General features: G+C 33.7%; 1 protein-coding gene and 1 long non-coding RNA gene across 8 annotated transcripts; one reads left to right on the forward strand and one right to left on the reverse strand.

Annotated features, from left to right (window-relative positions):
• Window positions 1-610: 610 nt before the first annotated feature.
• LOC147408296 (uncharacterized) lies at window positions 611-13091 on the reverse strand. 7 transcript variants are annotated; one of them, XR_015177042.1, is made up of 4 exons: window positions 10840-13091; window positions 8992-9069; window positions 3504-3579; window positions 611-985 (listed from the first exon to the last, which is right to left on the reverse strand). XR_015177042.1 is itself a non-coding variant. In XM_086437230.1 (2 exons), the coding sequence occupies exon 1, from the start codon at window positions 12982-12984 to the stop codon at window positions 10849-10851; it is 2136 nt and encodes a 711-aa protein (XP_086293356.1). In that variant the 5' UTR covers window positions 12985-13091; the 3' UTR covers window positions 8845-9069; window positions 10840-10848. The 7 variants fall into 7 exon arrangements, 1 of the variants encoding a protein (XP_086293356.1); XR_015177045.1 differs by lacking the exon at window positions 3504-3579 and having other exon boundaries at window positions 612-985; XR_015177044.1 differs by lacking the exons at window positions 611-985; window positions 3504-3579 and adding an exon at window positions 3616-4341.
• Window positions 13092-16154: 3063 nt separating this feature from the next.
• Window positions 16155-18499, forward strand: LOC147408297 (uncharacterized). Its single transcript, XR_015177050.1, has 2 exons — window positions 16155-16523; window positions 18344-18499. It is a non-coding gene; the product is annotated as an uncharacterized LOC147408297 (long non-coding RNA).

Below are 18499 nucleotides of genomic sequence, written 5' to 3' on the forward strand. Positions count from 1 at the left end.
TCCCTACACAACTTTTCTTTAATGTTTTATCCACTTTTACCATTTTCTTTCATTATTAATAGAACCTGATATGGAACCAAGTATCTTATATACATTAGTTGTGTTCTCTAACTAGGTTCTCGAAGTGTTAGATATCATTTTCTCTTCCTCCTTAAATAATTCTTAAATCATTTCATTTCCATTGTATCTTCCTTGCTCCCATTTTCATTCATGAATCCTACATTATTAGATGTTGTAGACAAGTGGTATATTTTTCTTTCAATTTTAGTAGAGAAAGAATCCCATAATTATCTCATTAATAATGTTTTTAATGGTGTTAAACAATTTCATCGTGTCCAACAATATTTGATATAATAACTTTTCAAAATATCTTATGATGAGGAATGGGTTAGTGCATATGATTTCAGATCAAAAGATCATGGGTTGGACTCTACAGCAGCTAGTCCTGTTTAACAAATTCACAGCTATCCTCAAATGTATATAGACACATCAACGAAACATCTTTGTAGTTGAATTGAATTATGTAGACAACAGCTCCAATGAAAATAAAAATTATAATCTCAACTGAAAGAATAAATTCAACTTAAAACCGAAACAAGGACGAGTTTGTAGCAAGAAAGATTCGAGTCAGGAAAACCTACATTAAAATATATAATAAATCAAACTAAACTATCAACATGTAATAAACTAAGCTACCAACGTGTAGAAAATTTTTACTATAGTGTTGCCCTAGCTTTGCGACAATAATCCACTCTACAATATACAAATTATTAAAGTCCATGGACCTAACTCAACCTCAAAACAATGGTTATGAAGCGAGGGTTGCCTTCTCCTTATATACCACACGGATTGGGCTCCCACAGGTGATGTGGGACCATCGTTCTAACACAAATATTACAAACTAACCTTCTTCTTCTTCACTCCATTTTTTAGCTTGTTTGGATATCAAAGTTCAAGAGAGAGCAGAATTTGAATATTTATTAACCTGAAATCAATAAATTTTGATTAATAGAATTTACGATTGATAGAATTCACATAAATTTAAATTACAAAAATAACTCTTAGTACTTGGTAGAAATATTTGCTCAGAAAAAATATATCTCATCAAAGATACATTTACATGCATATAAAAATTACAACAACACTCCTCATCAAAGGGATATTTTTGTAAATTCATATACATGTTTTTGTAATTTGAATAGTTTTTTAATGAGGCCAAATAACTTAAAACTTTTCCACATTTTATTTTAACAAGAAGTCGTTCCAAAACTTTTATATTGCAAATCAACCAAACACGAAGTATGGTTTCACAAGAGATCTCCCGGTAGCTACCAAGCAATTATAAAATTTTCATTGCAAAACATTTGCATTTGCAGCTGCAACCAAGCGGGGCCTTAGCTTCCTTTTTTAACTTCAACCCCACACCGGCCCATATACACACCTAAAGTTAAGACTGTTTCTTAAAACTAGGTTCGTGACCGCTCCTCTGAGCCTGAACTACTGCTCATTACTAGACTCCAATGAAAGGGTGTGAGTAGGGGTGTTAATTGAGCCCGTTGGCCGCCCGATAAACAAGGGTTAGGACCTCCATATCAAACCTGCGAGGATGGATACAGACTCAATAATTTTCAGCCCATCAATTCGGGTTGGATCGTAGCCTAATAGTGCCCAACCAGGCCAGATCTAGCCCTCTATTATATATTTTGTAAATATTAATAAAATAGTTAATTAGTAGATAAATATTTTTCTAATACAAGTAAAATATATTACATAATTGTAATTTAACTTTTATTAATAATAATTATATGTTAATAAGTCATTAATTACAAATTCCATCGGATAATCTTCAAATACATAAAAAAAATTATTAAAAGAAACTCTTTTCATTTAAAAAAAATACATTGAATTCTAGTCATTTTATTTCGTTTGAACCTTACCTAAGTTAAGCCCAAGCCCATTAAGGTTGGGCTACAACTTAATAGGATTAGGTAGGTCCCGCCTACTTAGGGTGGGTTGGGACTCAATTGAACAGCTCATCACTGCTTCAAATGACTTGACCGAATTTTATTGACTTTGATCATACTTTCAGAATGTCATACTAGTCATTAGGGGTGCAACTTAATTTGGTTCAAATCGAGAATCGAACCAAATTGTAGAATTTGGATTGGTTTGATTCGATTTAAATTTATACCGATTTGGTTTCGGGTCTAAAAACTGAAGAACTGATGAATTTGGTTCGATTCTCAGTTCAGACAATATAAAAAACCGAATCAATATTTATTTAAAATAAAATATTAAACATATAATTGATTTTTAAGTTTTTTACAAAAAATCAAAACCACGAAACCCTATTGTCCCTGTTCGACTGTTCCCTCTACTCTCTCTCTCTCTCTCTCTCTCTCTCTCTCTCTCTCTCTCTCTCTCTCCTCCTCTTGCAAACTTGTAGTTCTAGTGTACGTGCGGTTGCGGGCTTAACTCCTACAACTGGCGGTCGTCCCTCTCTCTCTCTCTCTCTCTCTTGACATTATATGCAACAATGCAATATGGATGTGGGCTACAACTCAACTCCGGCGGCTGGCAATGAATCTCTCTCTCTCTCTCCATTACTTTTGGCCCACAGTGATACACTGAATCACTTTTCTTTGGGTTCTAATAACTATGGCGAGTGTTCTAACTACTTGTGCAAGAATTGGAGATCTTCTGTTGGGTAAGAGGATTCATGGATTTATTTTGTTTTAGATGTCTTTTTAGGTCCTTCGGTGATAGATTGTTATTCAAAATATGGTCGAAGAGATGATGCACGTCAAGTGTTTGATAGAATGCCTGAAAGAAACGTCGTGTGTTGGAATTTTACAATTGCTGGTTACGGTCAATCAAATTTGTTTCGCCCAATTCTTAAGCATCTTTGAGAAAGAGGTTAGCATTTCTAACCCATGGAACTGAACCAAACCAAACTGAATTAAAGTCGGTTTGAGTTGGTTCGGTTCTGGTTCACATATAATGGAACCGACCTTGGTCGGTTCGATTCTGATTTTGCTCTACACCGAACCAACTCGAACCAAGTTGCACCCCTACTAGTCATATCCAATTCACCTAAGACAATTGGTCTTAAATGTTTCTTAAAAGCATACTTATAATTGTGATTTTTCAAAATTCTTGCGACTCTGGCAACTCAAACTCGATCTCGATCAATTGACATGGATGCTACCACAGATAACTCACCTGATATATTTGAAAATATTGGAACTGTGGAGTCTGAAATGGGTCCCACAGTAAGTTCAAGGCCCACTCTTTCAACTACTAAAATTTGTTGTATAAGGCCCGGAATTTGTTTTTGGATTTTTCAACTACCAAAATTGTAAAATGAAACTCACCAATCTTCTTTAGATCACCATATCCCCCTCCCCATTTCACATGTTTCTATAAAAACAAATTGGCTTTCTATCGATTCACAAACAACAAAGAATATTTCTTTTTCAAATATAGTAGTTGAGCATGCTTACCCAATGGCCACTAACTTGTTTGTTCTTTAGAGGTCCACATCTTTCTTAAGAGAATGATCCATATCATTTATGCTACCTACAAATTATAGAATTTCAATATTATTTGACAAAAACCTACCTAAGAATGTGATACTTGTAAAAAAAAATTCATTTCTGTATAACAAAATTTGATTTTGTGGAGAGTTTCCTTATTCTATTTGACAATGGAAAAACATAAAATCCATTACGTTTCTAATTTACAAACAAATTAAGAACTATACTTCACTTAAGACCCTAAAAACTAAAAGCATGGTATCTAAGTACATTCACAAGGCAAACACCGAAATTTTGATGGGCAACAAATCACTTATGTTTCTCATTTACATACAAATTAAGCCGAGTATTAAATCCACACAACGAGTTTGAAAAAAATAAACAAACAACCAAACATTTTTGCTCAAACACCTGCCCAACTGATCTGGATAACAGAAAATTCAATAACAAATGAAAACCATACCAGATTGAGTGAAATTACACCGATCATCATAAAAGTGGTAAAACGAGAGAAAAAGTAGAACACCCAAAACTAAAACTCCACAATCAAAAATACCAAAAAACCCATATCTTGTAGTGAATTAGTGATTGATATGGCCATTTAACTTCTAATGCCATTAAAATAAGTAGTGAACAGAGATTATGTCATGAATCAAGGCTTCCTTTTTTTTTTCCCTTGTTGTTTTCCACCCATGGGGTGATAAGTTATGGCAGTGTGCATCAACAACTTTCCCAACAGGACCACATAGCATCACTTCCGCTTCCAACTCTTTATAGAGCCACTGATCTCAAAAAAAAAGTTTGGCTTGTCCAAAAAAAAAAGAGTTTAGTACCCATTACTACATTAGGTGCTTTGCCATAGAATTTGGTTACTAGCAATTTAAGTGACAGAATGAAAATGCAAATCATATTATTTAATCTGCTTGAACTTGCTAATTTGTTCTCAAAATAGCAAGTCTGAAATACTTTCGCTGGTCAAATAGAATTATGATACAATACAAATAAAAATAGTTGATTTTTAATTTTATTTTTTATAAATAATGATATTGGTAACTTGAGACTGGCAAGAATTGAATACAAGAATCAGTAGAATTCTAATATTTACTATTAATTTAGAGTTTTCTTAGTTATTCTTTTTTATGGCCAAGTGTAATTGAGAATGTGAAGGTTATCACATTCTCTCCTTCCTTCAGATTCAAGGCCGGAAAAAGAAAAACTCATCCCAAAGCAGATAGCAATACCTCAATGTGAGATTATAACTGGGTCACCTGTACGTCTTTAAAAGAGAGGCCAATACCCAAGACAGGATTAAGTTAGAGAAAACAGATGGCAACACCGCAATATTAAATGTAATAACAAGACTTGTTTAATCAATTTAAATTTTATGAATAAGATTCGATGATAATGATAATGTAGAATTTATTTTATACATAAAATAGAACTTGACCATTTTAATCTATTTTTCCAAAATACATAAATGAATATGTGATTACCCAGCCAGAAGGGTCTCTGGCAGAGGGCCATCCACTTAAAATTGTTTCTCAATTTCATCACTGTTCCACTGGTTGATATATGTCAAGGTTAACCTTTCAAACAATATCTCACTAGAGAGATTCATGAGGATGTCACTAGGAAATTTGGGGCTGTCAGTGGACCGGGCTGGGCCGGGTTTTTTTAGTCAAAAAATTAGGCCGGAAAACAACACAAGTCCAAGGCCGTTCCAACTATAGCCTAATCCACCTACATTTGGGCCATTGTCAGACCTCGGCCAAAACTATTTCTAACTTCTTTCATTGTACAGAAAACACATCAAATAGTTCAAAAAATAACATATTAAATAGCACATTGCAACAGTAATATTTTAAGGGTGTAATAGTAATTTACCAGAAACAAGGAATAAATAGTTGGATAGATGATTTTACAAACCTACCCCCTTTACTGTGACTGCTGCACCTTGCAAGTTGCAACAGTTATGTATTAAGGGCAGCATAGTAATTACAATACAATATAATTTACTAGGAACTATGGAGAATGGTCCGGGCCACCCACTGGGCCTAAATGCAATACCAAATCCATCCCTATAATGAAACGGGATTAGCCAGGTCTGATAACTAAATGAGCTTAGTTGTTAGACCCAACTAAAGTGGAGATATCTACAGGAGTGTTAATGTGACTGATGTGTATTAATTGATTAGATCAATTGTCAAAAAACTAAAGAAAACACTCATGTCAGTTGCCACAGAGAACTAAAAGAGTTTCTAAAAGGGCTCATGCCCAGACTCATCAAACAATTGTCCATTCAAGTTCAAATACTCAAACAAAATTGAGTACAAGGACTTAACGGGAAAATTCCAAATAGTATTAAACAAAAAAAAGAAGGTTACCCACAAGAGTAAACTGGTATTCCTTTGAAAACATCAATAGGAACCTGATCAGAAGCATAAGGTAATAAGAAGCAATAATAAAGAGATGCGGAAGAGAGAGAGAGAGGCATTGAAATTTACAATTTAAAACTTGGGTTTAAAAATCCTCACTTGAGAGAGGGAAGAAGTTGTTAGATCAACCTTTTCCCTCCTCCTTTTATAAATTTGGGGGTCCAACTCAAAACCAATTGGCAATGGGTGGGGCTTATAAGGAAAGAGACGACAAGTGAGTGTTTGATGTGGGACTAAACTCAACACACCCCTGCACATGTGGGACATACGGAATGGGCCAAAGCACGCGTAGATATGAACTGGGTGACATGGAGAGAAGTCCGCTCTGATACCATGATAAATTTGGAGCCCGACTCAAAACCAATTGGCAATGAGTGGAGAGGCTCAGGAGCTTATATGGAGAGAGACAAAGTAATGAGTGCCTGATGTGGGACTAAACTGAACACCCCTTTTATTCGGGTCTGGGACTGAAAAATGTAATACCTTTTTTTTCTTTCAGAATGAATACTATAAATATATAGATGGGAAAAGAGAGCTAGTTTATGGTATTCTGGTACTAGAGACACCAGTGTTTGAAAAAGGTGTGTGCATAGAGGCCTGCCTCAAGGCTTAAGCTTACCATGCATACTTATTTTTTAAATTTATTAGCATCATCAAAGCCTTATCTTGAAAATTTGGGGTCTACTGAAAGAATAAAATGTGGGATCACGAGTCTTATGTATCACACCTTGATGACTATTTTCTTTCCTTGTAGCTTTTAGTGTAGTTGTTCTAGAGAGTACTTATTTGATTTGTGATGGAATATTTTGTATACATGTATTGCGGTTGAGGTAGCTGAATTAAGTCCCTACACAACTTTTCTTTAATGTTTTATCCACTTTTAACATTTTCTATCATTATTAATAGAACCTGATGTGGAACCAAGTATCTTATAAATATTAGTTGTGTTCCCTAACTAGGTTCTCGAAGTATTGGATATCATTTTTCTCTTCCTCCTCAAATTATTCTTAAATCGTTTCATTTCCATTGTATCTTCCTTACTCCCATTTTCATTTTTGAATCCTACATTATTAATAGATGTTGTAGACAAGTGGTATATTTTCTTTCAATTTTTAGTAGAGAAAGAATCCAATAATTATCTCATTAATTATGTTTTTAATGGTGTTAAACAATTTGACTCAAAATATCTTATGACGAGGAACGGGTTACTGCATATGATTTCAGATCAAAAGATCATGGGTTGGACTCCACAGTAGCTAGTCCTGTTTAACAAATGCGCAGCTATCCTCAAATGTATATAGACACATCAATGAAACATCTCTGTAGTTGAATTGAATTATGTAGACAACAGCTCCAATGAAAATAAAAATTATAATCACAACTGAAAGAGTAATTTTCTTCAGTAGGTTATGGTGGATGTGAACAGTACATTTGTAAGGGTAAAATCATTACATGTATATAAAAATTACAAGAACACTCCTCATCAAAGGGATATTTTTGTAAATTCATATACATGTTTTTGTAATTTGAATAGTTTTTTTAATGAGGCCAAATAACTTAAAACTGTTTCCACATTTTATTTAACAAGAAGTCATTGCAAAACTTTTATATTGCAAATCAACCAAACAGGAAGTATGGTTTCACAAGAGATCTCCCGGTAACTACCAAGCAATTCTAAATTTTTCATTGCAAAACATTTGCATTTGCAGATGCAACCAAGCGTGGCCTTAGCTTCCTTTTTTTACTTCACCCCCATCCCGGCCCACATACACACCTAAAGTTAAGACTGTTTTTCAAAACTAGGTTCGTGACAGCTCCTCTGGTCAGAACTACTGCTCCTTACTAGACTCCAATGAAAGGGTGTGAGTAGGGGTGTCAATTGTGCCCGTTGGCCACCCGATAAAACAAGGGTTAGGGCCTCCATATCAAACCTGCAAGGATGGATCCAGACTAAATAATTTTCAGCCCATCAATTCGGGTTGGACTATGGCAAATAGTGCCCAACCCGGCCAGATCTAGCCCTCTATTATATATTTTGGAAATATGAATAAAATAGTTAATTAGATAAATATTTTTCTAATAAAAGTAAAATATAATATATAATTGTAATTTAACTTTTATTTATAATAATTAAAGGTTAATAAGTCATTAATTACAAATTCGATCGGATAATCTTCAAATACATAAAACAAATTATTTAAAAATAATAAAATAAAAACTCTTTTCATTTAAAAAATACATTAAATTCTAGTAATTTTATTTAGTTCGAACCTGACCTAAGTCAAGACCGAACCCACTAAGATTGGGCTAAGACTTAGTTGACTTAGGCCCAATAGGGGTATAGAGCAGGTTTAGGTAGAGCCCACCTATTTAGGGTTGGGTTGGGACTCAATTGAACCAGGCCCGAACCAGCTCATTACTGCTCTAAATGACTTGACCGAATGTACATACACCTTAATAACTTGACCGAATTTTATTGACTTTGATGATACTTTCATAATGTCATACTAATCATATCCAATTTCTTTGACGAGCCAATGTGAAGGACAATTCACCTAAGACAATTGGTCTTGAATGTTTCAAGCCTACTTATAATCGTGATTTTTTAAAATTCATGCAACTCTGGCAACCCAAACTCGATCTCGACCGACTGACACGGATGCTATCACAGACAACTCATCTGATATTTTTGGAAATATTGGAACTGTGGAGTCTGAAATGAGTCCCACAGTAAGTTCAATGCCCACTCTTTCTACTAATAAAATTTGTTGTATAAGGCCTGAAAATAATCTTAAAAAAAAAACAGTTTCAAAAAAGAGAATATAAACCTCCTGTATACTGGAATTTGTTTTTGCAATTTTCAACTAGTAAAATTGTAAAATGAAACTCATCAATGTTCTTTAGATCACCATATCCCCCTCCCCATTTCACATGTTTCTATAAAAACAAATGGGCTTTCAATTGATTCACAAACAGCAAAGAATATTTCTTTTTCAAATATAGTAGTTGAGCATGCTTACCCAATGGCCACGAACTCGTTTGTTCTTTAGAGGTCCACATCTTTCTTAAGAGTTGTTCATCCATATCATTTCTGCTACCTACAAATTATAGAAGTTCAATATTATTGACAAAAACCAATCAAAGAATGTGATAATTGTAAAAAAAAAATTCATTTCACTATAACAAAATTTGATTTTGCAGAAAGTTTCCTTATTCTATTTGACAATGGAAAAACATAAAAAAATTAAGTATCCATTATGTTTCTCATTTACATACAAATTAAGAACTATACTTCACTTGAGACCATAAAAACTAAAAGCATGGTATCTAAGTACTTTTACAAGGCAAACACCGAAATTTTGATGGGCAACAAATCACTCATGACAACCTCTCTAAATACACAAAGAAGGAAATGAAGTCAGATCACTAAACCAATAAACCTGCAAAAGCCGAGTATTAAATCCACACAACGAGTTTGAAAAAAATAAACAAACAACCAAAGATTTTGCTCAAACACCTGCCCAACTGATCTGAATAACATAAAATTCAATAACAAATGAAAACCGTACCAGATTGAGTGAAATTACACCGATCATCATAAAAGTGGTGAAACGAGGGAAAAAGTAGAAACACCCAAAACTAAAACTCCACAATTAAAAATACCAAAAAACCCATATCTTGTAGTAATTAGTGATTGATACGGCCATTTAACTTCTAATGCCATTAAAATAAGTAGTGAACAAAGATTATGTCATGAATCAAGGCTTCCTTTTTTTTTTCCCCCTGTTGTTTTCCACCCATGGGGTGATAAGTTATGGCAGTGTGCGTCAACAACTTTCTCAACAGGACCACATAGCATCACTTCCGCATCCAACTCTTTATACAGCCACTGATCTCAAGTAGAAAAAATAAGTTTGGCTAGTCGAAAAAAAATAGAGTTTAGTACCCATTACTACCGTAGGAGCTTTGCCATAAAATTATACAACCTTTACACAACAAGGTTGGAAAAAATAATTAAAAGAACACAGAAAATAAACATTTCTATTCAAGGACCAGAATTATCCACCATTTTGTGAAATCTTTAATTCATTCATTAGGAACAAAGGTAACTAGTAATATGTTATTCGTTTTAGTATGTATTTAAGGTGTTTGATGAACTTAGGTTTCATAAAAGCCTGAAATTCATTCATATGGATATGCCACAATTTCGGTTTAGACTTTGATGTTGGACATGCTTAGATTGGAAGATTGGAACAAGTTATAGACAAAGGATGCTAGTATTATATAATGAAGTAGGATGAATGATGTAATTAGGGATAGGTAGGTTTAACAGTTGAGGTTGCTGGTTATCAACAAAAAAAAAACAGTTGAGGTTGCTAGATTTTAATGGGTTTCATGATATTAAAGGATTATGAAATGGAGTTCGGCTATATGATGCTGGAGCAGGGCACATATATCTAGCGCTCAAAATCAGATTTATCCATATTCTTTTGGACATCTTAGTCCATACCACTTTCAGTTCAATCTGAAGTCCACCACACCAGTCCAAAAAGACCTAAGGTCTAGTCTAGACTGATATCATGATTCATGATAGGATGTGGCAGTTTTTTACACCGGCTGTAAACTTGACACAAACCTCATTCATTATCAGAAATTTTTTGGGCCAAAAATGCAGTGCAAAGGAAACAACATGTGGAGAAAACACAAAAGTAAGATGATTGAGATACTAACACACTTACGCCTTAAAACATTATCATGGAAATCATTATCATCGTGAACAAAAAAATTCTAGCAGAAATAACATAAAATTCAAACATTTACTCCTTAAAATGACTTGCAAAGTACTACCTCAACATTGAGTCTCTTACCTTTTTAGTTTAGCCCTCTAGCAAGAACTTACGAAGTATCTCCATATGCTCTTGATCTGATCCATCCCTTACAAGCAAATTCACCACCATAGCCATGGTGTCTGCATTTGCTGAGAAGCCCCTCTCAACCATTTCATTGAGAAAATGTGTTGCCTTAGGGATAGCATTATTTTGGATCAATCCTTGAACCATGATATTGAATGTAACATCATCTGGAATAGAGCCCTTCTTTTCCATTGCCAAGAACAAATCTTCAGCTTCTTTCAACATTCCTCCCTTAAGAAAACCGTTGAGCATTGTGGTATATGTTATAGTGTTGGGTTGAAGATCTTTGGTTGAAAGATTGCAAAAGAATTCCTTTGCCGCATTTATGTTCCCAGTTTTGCATAAATTATCAATAATGATGGTGCAAGTTACAATATTAGCTTTCAATCCATTGTTTTCCATCTCATTAAATAGTTTCATTGCTTCGGAAAGGTAATTGTTTGTCCACAAACCATCCAACAATGTATTGCATGTGAAGATATCCGGAATTTGGCCGTGAGTTTGCATCTCATTGAAAAGCTCTTGAGCTTCCACAACTCTCCCAACCTTGCATAACCCATCCATAAGTGTGCTGTAGGTAATTGTGTTGGGAGTCAATCCCTTGCGATGCATATCTTCACAAAGTTGCTTGGCCTCGTCCAATTTCCTATCCTTGGAATAGCCATTAATCAAAATGTTATAGCTATAAACATCGGGTTCATGACCACTTCTCATCATTGAATCAAAAACATATTTTGCCTGTGTCATATGGCCTTGCAGACAATATCCATCCATCATCGTATTGTATGTGACCATGTTGGGCTTTTCGCCTCTTTGAATCATCCATTCCAATAGTTTATGTGCTTCTTTGGTCTTCCCTTCTTTGCAAAGAGCATCCACTAGTATATTCATTATGAATACATTCGGGGAGATGTTGCGATCTAGCATTTCATTGAATAAACTTGTTGCTTCTTTCCCTTGACCTGAACTGTATAGTCCATGAATCAAAGAGCTGTATGTGGCAACATTGGGCTCGACACCTCTTTGAGACATTATTTCTAATACATCGAGTGCTTCTTTAGTCCTCCCATCTTTGCAAAGGCCATCTATCAGAATGTTGAAGGTTACTACATTAGGCATGACTCCACCATTCACCATGCCATTGAAAAAGCTTGCAGCTTCTGTCCACCGACCAAAACTGCATAGACCATGAATTAAAGAGTTGTATGTGGCAACATTGGGCTCAACACCTCTTTGAGACATTATTTCCAATACATTGAGTGCTTCTTTAGTCCTCCCATCTTTGCAAAGACCATCTATCAGAATGTTGAAGGTTACTACATTGGGCATGACTCCAGTGTTCACCATGCCATTGAAAAAGCTTGCAGCTTCTGTCCACCGACCAAAACTGCATAGACCATGAATTAAAGAGCTATAAGTGACGACATTAGGCTTCCATTTTCCTTTCTCCATCTCTCGGATTAACCTAAGAGCTCCATTAATATCCCCACTCTTGCAAAGTCCATCAACTATCGTACCATAAGTAATTTCATTGTATGGATACCCATTCTCCACTATTTTGTTAAACAACTCCATCCCTTGAGTTACTTTATCCTCCTTAAAGAAACCCTTAAGCAGAATATTCAAAGTTACGCAATTTGGTTCGAACCCACGTTTGAGAATGTTTCCAAAAAAAGCAAAACTGATATCCATCCGACCCAAGTTGCAGTAACAATTTATCAATATGTTAAATGTAAAAAAATCAGGTTGGATTTCTACAGAATTATTCATCATATTGGTAAACATAGATAACACAGAGGAATACTGTTTCATCTTGGAGATGGCTCCAAACAATTGATTAAAAGAGAAAATGGAAGGCATGGGTCGCATTTGAACCAAACGATCGAACAAACCCAATGCCTCATCAAACCCTAGGGTTCCAGTTTTACACTTCTCTCTTACCATATTTTCCAAATGGGACTTAATCTGGTAGGGATTTGAGTGTGGTGGTTTTGTAGAATAGAAGAAGAAGGGAGAGACAGAAAGTGTACCAACCTTTTGATGAATCAAAATGGCAGCAACATTTCTTGAATATTTCATGACTGAATCTCTTCGTAACATTAACTTGCAAAATCGGAAAAACTGAACAAAAAGTCACGCATTGAAAAAAAATAAATGAATAGTTGATATTCAATCTCTTGACCATTTTCTAACATTTATGATCCTGCGTATCCCGAAGCAAATGACCTACGATTCTGTGATGGGGCGTACGGGTGCGTCAAAAAATCATTATTCTCTCTATAATGTAATTTTACATTACAAATTATTACAAAACAAAAAACTAACTTATTACAAATTATATAATGAAATTTTATTTCAAATCATTATTGTAGTTTTGGCAGAATGCGCTGTAATTAGTATTTTGGGCTTATTAGGAAAGTGAATCGTGTTAAAACCTATTGATTGGGCCTCTCTTACTTCAAGAAAAAAGAAAAGGTTGGGGTTGGGGGGATTTTGTCTAAGTATTAATTAGAGGTGCAACTTGATTCGGTTTGGGGTCAAATTGGAATCAAACCGACAAAGTCGATTCCACTAAATAAGAATCAGAACCAAACCAAATTCCATTAGAATCAACCCAACCCAAGTCGAACTAAAGTCAATTTGATTCGATTCGATTTTATGGATTGTTAATATTCTATAAATTGTAAGGAATATTTTTTAATGAAAAAATAAATATATAATAAAAATAAAATTTCATATAATAATCTCATTAATCTATCCATAAAAAGTCATTAGTTTATCCACAAAAAATATTAATGTATGTCCTAACTCGTAAAATGATTCAATAATAATAATAATAATATTATTATTATTATTATTATGAGTTGTGTTCTTTTGTAAAAATTCTCGCCAATATTCTAGAAAAAACATTTTGTCATATATGAGTTAAATTTTTTGAAATGGGCTGATTTTTTGTGAGGATGATCTCTATGATGAGAAAATCATCCTCACAAAAAATCAGCATATTATGAAAATTTTAACCCTAGTTTATAAGATGAAGAATCGTGAACCATCAATTTTTACCGTTAGTTTGTAACCACTTTTAATGGGGTTAGAAGTTACAGAATTGGCTGATTTTTTGTGAGGATGATCTACTGATTATAGAGATCCTCCTCACAAAAAAATCATTTCATTTCGAAACTTTTTAACCATATAAGACAAATTTTTGTCTAGAATGTTGGCTAGGATTTTGTCAAAAGAACGTTACCATATATATATATTGCATAGGGGTTCGGTCCTCGATTTGGTTTGATTCTATATAAGTTTGATTCAAGAATCGAGCCAAATTGATCGGTTCTCTATTTTCATAACCCAGAATCGAACTGTAACTTATTCCAAACCAAACCAAACCATCCTAAAGCTATCGGTTTGATTCGATTCTTGGTTTGAAGTAGACCAACTTGCACCCCTAGTATTAATTACATTTATTTTATTAAATTATACTAGTAAGTGGTATGTGCAAAAGCACAAGTATCAAAAGAGTTTATTTTAATTTAAAATATTGAGTAAAGCGTATATAAAGATTACATAGTCAAAAAAGAATTTTGTAATTTTCAAAACTAAACAACGTGATTATGAGGACGTGGATTAGTAATTTTATTGGGTTTTTACCAAAATCATCCCAATTATATTATTAAATTTAAGTATAAAAGTGAGAGCATTTATGGTCACTTGAATTTTGGTGTCAATCACTTTTATTCCCCTTCTCCCATTATAAATTACAACAGCAAGGAAGATGTAGTTACATTACCACCTTAAGTACAACATAACATGATTTAGTGTTTTTATAAATTTTAACATGATACAACATAATTACTTAACAGCATGATTTAATCCGAAATAGAAAGATTGGTCGCAATAATGAATATATAAAAAAAAAATCTTGCTCTTCATGTTGGATAGCCTCTTCCTCCATGTTTGTTGGATGGTCTCAATGTATTTTAAGGAGAGAGAGAGAGAGGATCAAGATCAAGATCGTAAAAATCATGTCGACATCAAGATAATATTGATTCAACTAAAGAATCATAGATTTTTTTTCATATTATCATAAATATAAATAAAGGTATTTAACGGAAAGAGCAGGGTCCAATTGGTTATCCATCTATTCAGTTTTTAGGTGAACGCAACTTGTTATTAGGAACCGATCCTCTGTAGCAGGAGTTCTTTGTAGCTCTCTGTGGTACCTTTATAAAAGTCTATAAAACACTAATGTCAAAAGAAAGAAAAAAAAATCATTGATTCCTCTTGGATTAATTATTTAGATCAGATTGTCAATATCTATATATTTATATAGAATTTGCCCATATAAGATAAAACACATTGTAGCTTTATGAGTAGCTTTATGTGTATATATATATATATATATATAGATATATATTTTTAGTTTGATCGAGTGTTTATAATAGACGGTCAGTGAACTTCTAAATTTAAATGAACCAAGGTCGTTCTCTAGATGATTTGGCGCACTGTCAATTGTTGGTTAGCGTTGTAGGGAACTCGTGCTACAGAGGATCTGCTCCTCTTTTTATCATCAAAGTAAGTTGAATAAACGTTTTGTTTCCCCAGCTCGAAAGAGCCTCCAAACTAAGAGATATTTACGAAAACGTGACAAACTTTTGACGAGTTTACGATCCCTGCTCATTGTTATTTGTTCATTAGGTTGTTCACATCTTGGTTAAAATAAACAATGAGCCAGAATTGTAAATTCGTCAAATTCGACTTACGAAATGGTAATTTACCCCCGAACTAAACTATATATCTTCTGAGAAAATGTATATTATGGTCACACCACCTTATTCATCAGAAACAAAACAGGGAAATTACTATGATCTATGGGGTATGGATATCAATTCTATATTTTTAATAATCACACACTTCTGATTTCTTCTTTGTATTTGAAAGCCCCTCGAATGAGAAAAGCTCTTGGCATTCTTGAGAATGGTTATGAGAAACAGAGACATGGGCCTGTTCGTTTGGGCTTTTGGAGTTGGATTTTTCAGTTTTTTTTTGCTTTTAAGCCCGAAAAGCCTAACAAATGCTATCCGTTTGGACTTTTTTGGCTCCGCAAATTTTAAATGAAGCTAATAAGCAGCTCTTTATTCAAGTCGCCCCAGGCCTGCTTCTTCAATTGGTTTTTACGCGAAGCCCATTACCTAAAAACGATTCATATGAAGTTACCTAAATGCCCTCCATCTTTTAACGAATTTCCAACAAAAAAAAAAAAAAAAAAACCCACCATTTTCATTTTTCTCATCTCCTGCGAGCGCCCAAGAGATCGAGATGACTCTAGAAGAAAAAAATTTGTGGGTTTCAGGCAGTTGCAAAGATCCAAACGTTTTCGTTTTCTCATCTCCTGCGAGTGCCCAAACGTTTTCGTCTCTCTCATCTTTCCCTCACTTTCGAAGAAAACCCTTTTCGTCTCTCTCATCTTTATCAAATTTCGTCTTTCAAACAAGAAGTTGCAGAGAAACTCTTACATCTTTCTCTCATTCTCAACCTCGAGTGGAACAATAGGAGGGGAAGAGCTGAAGAGGTGGTGGGCGAAGGTGAAGTGTCAATTCAAGAAGATCTCAACTCCAACAAAGTTCCCTAAAACCTAGGTTTTCTTCTGTCTTTGTTGAATTTCTAGGGTTTTTTTTTCTTCTTTCTATTAATTTCTCAGGCTCTGTGAGAGAATCTCTATGTTTTTTTTACTTGTCTTCGATTCAAGTTCATATCTATGATTGTAGGCAATTTGTGATTTAAAGATGGATTGATTTCTAAGCTACTTCTTTTTTAATTCGTAGATGGTGATCTTATTTCTTTGTTAATCTGTTATGGATTCATCACTGTTATGGAACTTTTGTTAAATTGAGTGTTAGAGAAGGAAACATTTTCGTTGGAATGTTTAAAGTTAGATGCTTGCGTGCAATTTCAAATTTGAAATGAACAGATCGGTGTTGTTGAATTATGAAACTTTATTGTTGTTTTATTTATTTATAAATATGGATAGATTTGAATGACTAATTATGATTCATGTTGCCAACCTCAAATTTTTGGATATTGTTTGTGAATGATGACAAGTCTTCTTTTTGTGTATCTAGATAATTTGGATTTAACAACTTAGCAAAAACAGAAAAAAAAAAAATTAAAAAAAAAAGGATTGAACTAATATCAATCCAATTTTCTAGTATATTTTAGAGAAATTAATGGAAGCTAGCTTTCCAATAGCTAACAATTACACCCAACACATGCTCAAAGAAGAATGACTCCATGTGTTTGAACTCCAAAAAATCAAAAATAAATATTCCATGTAAAACTCATGAACATAATACTGAAAAAAGGTTTCAAATGAGCAAAGGAGAAAAGTATAGAAGCAAGGACTTTTTTCTTATGGGGACTTTATCCCACTCCCTTTATTGTCTCCAACTGAAGGGGATGTCAGAAACCCAATTTCTACCATCTCAACAAATTTGAATACAACACGGAAAATTCATTAATCATAATGATATATATTTTTTGATAAGTTGAATGACAACAATATCTTTTGGATTTAAACATTTTCTTAGTGTAAATTTGTCAATTTGTTAATTGTCCAATGAACTTTTGTATTGAATTATCCTACCTTATAATGTAAATTGACACAATGAATTCCAATCATAAGTCTTTAGATACACCTTGAGTATTTTTTATTTATTTTTTGTTGTACTCGCTTTGACTATGAACATTCCTTGGTTTTCACAAGATTTCTAATCAATTGGTATTCTAATACGAAGTGGCCCCACTTTCCACACTCATGTAGGCGCTTCTATTAGGAGTGCTTTGTATGACAATTCACAACACTCCATTGGACACACTAACATAGAAAACATTAAAAGTCCATTACTTGTGATCATATTGATGTATGTATGCTACTAAGTCATATGAATCGGTTGTCATACTCCCACAAAAACTCATAAAAAAAATACTCCCATAAACCATTCAAATAATTTATTTGAGTGTTAGCAATAACATTTCTCCTTTAACAATAATGAAGTATAATAGTTTAAAGCATGTTGATGTACGTATTATGTATTTTCTTTAATGTTAATGTGTATGGGATGTTGCGTGGATGTTAAATTGTGTATTATGCTAGTATTTTTTTTTTTTTTGTCAGGAAAATTTCATATGTCTATTTTTAAGAGGAGATGTTGTCGAAATTTCGATAGAATTAAAATATTTATAAATTTATTTAAATTGAAAATAATTATTTTTATAAATTTTTAATATAAATATTATATATATATAGTCATTTTTTTGAGCATTCTAGGTGTATTATCAACATTAAGGGTATTCTGGTCATTTTACTTGAATCCAGCAATAAAAAGTTGTCAAACGAACATCAATTTTTGGCTTCTATGTTTTTGTAACGAACAAGCTTCTGCTGGATGTGATTTTTCAGGCTCTGGACTTCTGCTTCTTCCAAAAGTCAGCTTCTGGAGCTGCAGCTGACTTCTGTAAAGAACAAACCCTTAAGTCTCTCTCATTTTTCTTTTGTTTTCTCTTAAGCATAAATTGTGTAATGGGCTACATATGACAAAATTTCGATTCCAGCTCA

This window comes from Akebia trifoliata, chromosome 3 (genome assembly GCF_017979445.1).
Source record: "Akebia trifoliata isolate Shusen 1 chromosome 3, ASM1797944v1, whole genome shotgun sequence".
Classification (NCBI taxonomy): Eukaryota; Viridiplantae; Streptophyta; class Magnoliopsida; order Ranunculales; family Lardizabalaceae; genus Akebia; species Akebia trifoliata.

Excerpts from the sequence above, each read along its gene's own strand:
- LOC147408296 (XM_086437230.1), bottom strand. The coding sequence starts at position 12,984 with ATGTTACGAAGAGATTCAGTCATGAAATATTCAAGAAATGTTGCTGCC.